The 5,310-nt window shown below is 46.7% G+C and overlaps 2 protein-coding genes across 3 annotated transcripts in view; one reads left to right on the forward strand and one right to left on the reverse strand.

Annotated features, from left to right (window-relative positions):
- The window catches only part of NDUFS1 (NADH:ubiquinone oxidoreductase core subunit S1), a 15,089-nt gene extending 14,768 nt beyond the window's left edge, over positions 1-321 (reverse strand). The window contains exon 1 of one of the 2 annotated variants that reach the window (XM_014954326.1): positions 57-321. The gene's annotated coding sequence lies outside the window, so the exon portion shown is untranslated. The remainder of the gene's footprint in view (positions 1-56) is intronic. The other variant, XM_014954325.1, reaches the window with a different exon arrangement.
- Positions 322-625: 304 nt separating this feature from the next.
- On the forward strand, positions 626-4,657 carry EEF1B2 (eukaryotic translation elongation factor 1 beta 2). The gene is made up of 6 exons (XM_014954327.1): positions 626-799; positions 1,215-1,337; positions 2,635-2,758; positions 3,132-3,198; positions 3,893-4,018; positions 4,466-4,657. Exons 1-6 carry the CDS (start codon positions 720-722, stop codon positions 4,618-4,620), a joined length of 675 nt encoding a protein of 224 aa, XP_014809813.1. The 5' UTR covers positions 626-719; the 3' UTR covers positions 4,621-4,657.
- The last annotated feature ends 653 nt before the right edge of the window (positions 4,658-5,310 follow it).

Here is a 5,310-nt window from a genome sequence, read left to right on the forward strand (position 1 = left end):
AGCCTCCACGTAACGCCGCTGCCCGCCGGCCTCCCCGCCGCGGCGTCCGCCGCTACCTGGACGGGCGGCAGAGGCGTCTCGGCCTTCCCCGCCGCTGCTCGGGCTGCCCTGCGCCTCGGCCTCGGCCCTTTCCGCAGCCTCCTTCGGCAACCTCCGGAGCGGGCAGCCGCCGCGACCGGCGCCGCTTTCTGACGTGCGCGTTCGGCAACCTTCGGAACCGGCCGCTTCGGAGATTTCCGTCAGAGCGTCGGCCAAACTCGGCACTTTCCGCCGCTTTGTCGGCACCCTCTCGGCCACCGTCAGACGCACCACCCTCGGCAATTTCCGCCTCCTTCCGCTTCTGTCTTCGTCCAACTCCGTCAACTTCCGTTGGGGCCTACGCTAAGGGGGGTGGGGGGGAGGGCGGACAGTACAAGGAATGTAACAATACCCTCGTAATGCAGAAAAACTTCCTGGAGTTTATCGTTAACATCACATTTATTACTCCGATCCTCCCCCGCACCTCTGATGTCCCCCCCACTGCGTGCCCTGCATTGGAGCCGCCAACCCCGTGAGGAACTACTTCGCGGTTCGTTCTCGCGGAGGGATACGTATGCGCGCCGAGATTCTTGGAGCGCCGTGCCGCTATATAAAGGCGGCGCAGGGGCTGCTGGGTCTCTTTGCGCGGCGGTCGGGCTCGGGGAGCGGGCGGGAGCGTGTGCGTCCGCGCCGCCGCCGTCATGGGCTTCGGGGACCTTAAGTCCGCCGCTGGCCTTCGAGTCCTCAATGATTTCCTGGCTGACAGGAGCTATATCGAGGGGTGAGAGGCGGCTGGGGGAGCGCTGGGGCTTGGGGGAGGCGAGCCTGGCTAGGCCGCTATGAGGCCTGTTGGCATGACGGGAGCCTGCGGGAGGGGGTGGGGGCCATGGCGGCGCGGGGGAGTCTCTGGGCAGGCCTGCGTCTCCATCCCCGGCAGCTGCCGCTCTAAGGCCGCCATGGGAGGTGGAGCTCCGGAGCGAGCCGCGCTCCTGGGCCGCCTCAGCGCGCCTGAGGCGCCAAGCCCGCCGGGTTTCGCGCAGTTCCCGCGGTGCTCGCCGCTGGGCCCAGCAGCAGCCTGGGAGGCCGCACCGAGGTGCTGCTGCTATGGCGCGGCCGTCTCTGCGCTCAGCGGCTGCTGCTTCACATCCTCCTGCCTGCACCGAGGAAGGGGGCTAACTTCGGCTTGTTCTCCGCAGGTACGTCCCTTCTCAGGCTGATATAGCAGTCTTTGAAGCAATCGGTGCCCCACCTCCTGCTGATTTGTTTCATGCTCTTCGGTGGTACAATCATATTAAGTCGTACGAAAAGCAAAAGGCAAGGTATGGTTAAACTGGAACGCTGGAACGTGTGCGCGAACTGGCCTATCAAGTGTTGCGTTTGTTTTTTTCGAGTTAGGGCAAAACTCTTTTTTCATTAGTACCGTATGGCTTTTTGTGTTGCCATTGGAACAGGAGCAGATTTCTGATGTTAGTACATTACACTTATCATTTAAAATTTAGCATGATTCTGTTCTGGGATTTGTGCTAAAGCGTATAAGGTAAGTGTAACTCAAGTTTTGTTGCTGCTGTTTAGACAGATAACTATGCTGAAAGCTGGAAATTGCCAGTAATCGACCCCATAAAGCTAACACCAAAATGGATTAGAAAGTATTACAGGAGTCTTTAAAGATAAATATACACTATGCAGTTGATAAATAAGGAAAGTGGTTTGTTCAGGGTTTTTAGTTCTGGAAGATAAAATCAGTTCTTTGCATTGTAGAAGCACATATAAAGACAGGGAAATATAAAAGCAAATTTTATCTTTTTTCTTTTTTAGTGATTTTAGTGTTCATGAAAGGTGCTGTATTGACAACCATGGAGACTGCAGGCCTCTCTAAAAAGGTACAGCACAGGTGGTGTCAGTATTGCCACACTGCCTCCTCTATGTGCCTCAGTCCTGTTTGGAGGGAACTCTTGTAAATTTGGGTGGCCCAGCCACCAGTCCAAGAGCTCTTACAATGCTAAAGGGGACTGAGTTTACAAAGCTGCTTCACAAAGTCCACTCTGGAAAGTACTTCTAGGTTCTGAATAGTAAAACTAGTTTTATGACTCTCATAACAGCAGTTCACAGGAGCAGTAGAACTATGAGCTTAGTCGAAGACTACTGAGAAGTACATGAGCTATAGGAGAAGATTAATTCATGGGGTTCTGGTCCCTCACATGCTTTTGAGAGCCAGCTTCCAGAGTAGAGCATTCACTGACACTTCCAAAGTCACTTGCACCAACATGTTTTCTGTCACTATTATTTTTTAAACAAAAATACTTTTAGGGAAGCATGAACAAGAAGTTGATAACTCTTCCTACATTGAATATAGTGCAAGTAAATTATTCCATTAAGAAGGGTACATGGCTAGAAAAATCTAGGTGGAGCAGCAACACAGGGATTTGCTGTAGCCTCAATTAGCATCTCATCAGGAGCACTGGGGATTGTGTTGGGGGGGGGGGGTTTTGTAGCAGAATTAGATACTTTTTTTAGCACAGCATTTTTACTGTTAAGGCACTTGTAGGTTCATTGACAAATTGGCAGTATTTGTGTTGACATTTGAGTAGGTTCCTAATATCTGCTGTTTTCTTCCAGCTTGCCAGGAGTAAAGAAGGCTTTGGGGAAATACGGTCCCGCTGATGTTGAGGACACAACAGGTGCAGCCACAGATAGCAAAGATGATGATGACATTGATCTTTTTGGATCTGATGATGAGGAGGTACTTGTGACTTTTTTGTATATTTGGTTTTTTTTTAGAAATACCAGATATGCAGATTTTTGTCTTACTAGTTTAAGTGACTTAAATTTGATACCAGATTCTACTTAGAATTCCTGAATTAGCTGTCTCAATAGAACAGAAAAGCTTGGAAGGTAAAAGAGTTAGAAGGGAATGTGTTGCAGTGGGGTGAACTGTCTACTTTTAACTTTGACTGGTTACATGATGAATAAAACAAAAAATCACCATCTTTCGGCTGACAGTTGTGATGATTTGTTTTTGCCTGAGCACATGCCAGTCAATTTAATTTGGTAACACTTTAAAGATGCAGGGGTTTTGGTGCTTTTCTGCTTGTGACTTTGGATTTCTCTTTCAGGAAAGTGAGGAAGCAAAGAAACTGAGGGAAGAACGTCTGGCCCAGTATGAATCAAAGAAATCCAAAAGTATGTCTACCAAGAACCTCCTAATATTTTGTGGTTGGGTTAACTTTTGTGTATTTGATCAGGATGGCTAGAAACACTAACTGCAACAGATAAATGACTGAAGTGAGACGAGTAATTAGCTTCACTTGAATTGCCTGTGAGCTTAGCCTTTCCTATAGCAAATGGACACCTTAACATAGATATTTTTTTTTTTTTGTCCTGCTTAAAACACTCTTGTTTGTCTTACCCAGAGGCTGAGCTATCCATATAAATGGATGTACTCCAGGATTTTCTTCAAACCTTTAGAGCAAAGGCTGCAATATGCAGGTCCCTCCACAGCTACTGGTCTGGAACTGTTCAGAACTGTAGCAGTTGCAGGATTCCCTCTGTGGAAAATAAACTGTTACACAGCATTAAGCTCCTTCTCAGGTCCTCTGAAAAGGACTTCCTATGTAACAAACAATGTTAGCAGCATCATTTATGTTTTCTTATGAGATTGTTTCCTCAAGAACGTGTCATGTGTATCTGCATCTTGAACACTGGGACACGCATAGCTTAAGTTCTGTTGAAATGTATATTGGTATGAGGGGCCTGTCACAGCTGTATGAGGAGGTTCTTGATGAAACTGGAAAAGTTCTTGTAAAGCTACTTTACAAGGACACTTGCGAGTTTTTAAAAACGTCTTAGGTTTTAATGGTGCTGTTCTTTCCCCCAGAACCAGCTGTTGTTGCCAAATCATCGATCTTGCTTGATGTGAAACCTTGGGATGATGAGACAGACATGGCCAAGCTCGAGGAGTGTGTCCGAAGCATTCAAGCAGATGGCTTGGTCTGGGGATCTTGTAAGTAGGAGAAAACCTCAAAGCAGGGAGAGGGGAGATGGGGTGGTCTCAAGATAGCGGTGACCACAAGTCTACCTATTCACACACTGACCGTGGAGATTAGTGCAGCAGCCAGGTTGAGATTCAAATGCAGGTTTTAAAAGCCTTAAAACTTTGGCTCTGCTGTTGTTTATCTCCCTGCACAGTTCCTGGTGCAGTAAGCAAGCACCTGTACATCCGTGTCACTGGTTTGGAGGGGGCTGCCAGGGAAAACCACAAAAAAAACAAGCCTTTTTTGACCACCTTGCAATAAATGCTGGGTGGTTGATTAATATGGAACAAATTACATTTTTAATGGATTCTTGCAAACTGCTTTGGTCAGTTCAGTTTTACTGGATCTGCATTTTTAAGGGATTCCACCAATCAAGAAGTACTAAATACTTTTTTCCTTTTTTTTTTTTTTTCCAGCCAAGCTGGTACCGGTTGGCTACGGTATCAAAAAGCTTCAGATCCAGTGCGTTGTTGAAGATGATAAAGTTGGAACAGATATGCTGGAAGAGAGAATAACAGCTTTTGAAGATTATGTACAATCAATGGATGTAGCTGCTTTCAATAAGATTTAAGTCTTGCTATATCTAGAATAAATGTAATTGCAAAAATCTGGCTGTCTGGTTGATTGAAAATTACAGTGTAATCCAACTCATAAATGTAAAATTAGGTTGATGGGTAAAGCAGAAGCTAAAATTGACTTTCAGGGTTGCTCCAACAGCCTATTGTAGTACCCAAGAGCATGAGCAGAGGAAATGGAGAACTTATATTTATTATCCATCTAGATTTAACACTTAATGTGGCTTTAAAAATCTGAAATGCTTTGCTCCATTTTGGGGGGAAGTCAGATCTCTGGATATTTCCATGCTTCCTCTGGAAGGAGGGATGGCTTTAAGGGAAGAGCACAGGGCTCAGGCAAACTGCAGATAACTTTAGCAGATAAACAGTGGTATAAATCCCTTTTGTTTATTAATGGTGATGATGTAACCAAATGTATTGTGGCTTTTGTTTAAAACTTAGCTTCACTGAGGGAGTGGAGATGGGAGGTGTGCCCTGGAGGTGAGGTGTATAGTCAAGCTTTTATCTGAGCTGAGACTACCGCACTACTTTCTTGCCTCCTGTTGTGTGGCCTCGGAGCTCTTCTCCGAGGTGTGAAAACACTGGCAGGGAAATTATTTCAAATTTCACATCTTTTCTGGGGCATCTTAATGAGTACAGTGAAGGCTGGCGTTGATAAAACCTCTCGTATTGGGAGGTCCCTGTGC

The sequence above is a fragment of the Calidris pugnax genome, unplaced genomic scaffold (assembly GCF_001431845.1).
Source record: "Calidris pugnax isolate Ruff unplaced genomic scaffold, ASM143184v1 scaffold103, whole genome shotgun sequence".
Classification (NCBI taxonomy): Eukaryota; Metazoa; Chordata; class Aves; order Charadriiformes; family Scolopacidae; genus Calidris; species Calidris pugnax.

What these genes read in the sequence shown, in the direction of transcription:
- EEF1B2 (XM_014954327.1), top strand. Translation starts at nt 720, where the DNA reads ATGGGCTTCGGGGACCTTAAGTCCGCCGCTGGCCTTCGAGTCCTCAAT. An exon ending in GACAGGAGCTATATCGAGGG is followed by an intron (nt 800 to 1,214) that starts GTGAGAGGCGGC and finishes TGTTCTCCGCAG; the next exon opens with GTACGTCCCTTCTCAGGCTG. An exon ending in TGAATCAAAGAAATCCAAAA is followed by an intron (nt 3,199 to 3,892) that starts GTATGTCTACCA and finishes TCTTTCCCCCAG; the next exon opens with AACCAGCTGTTGTTGCCAAA.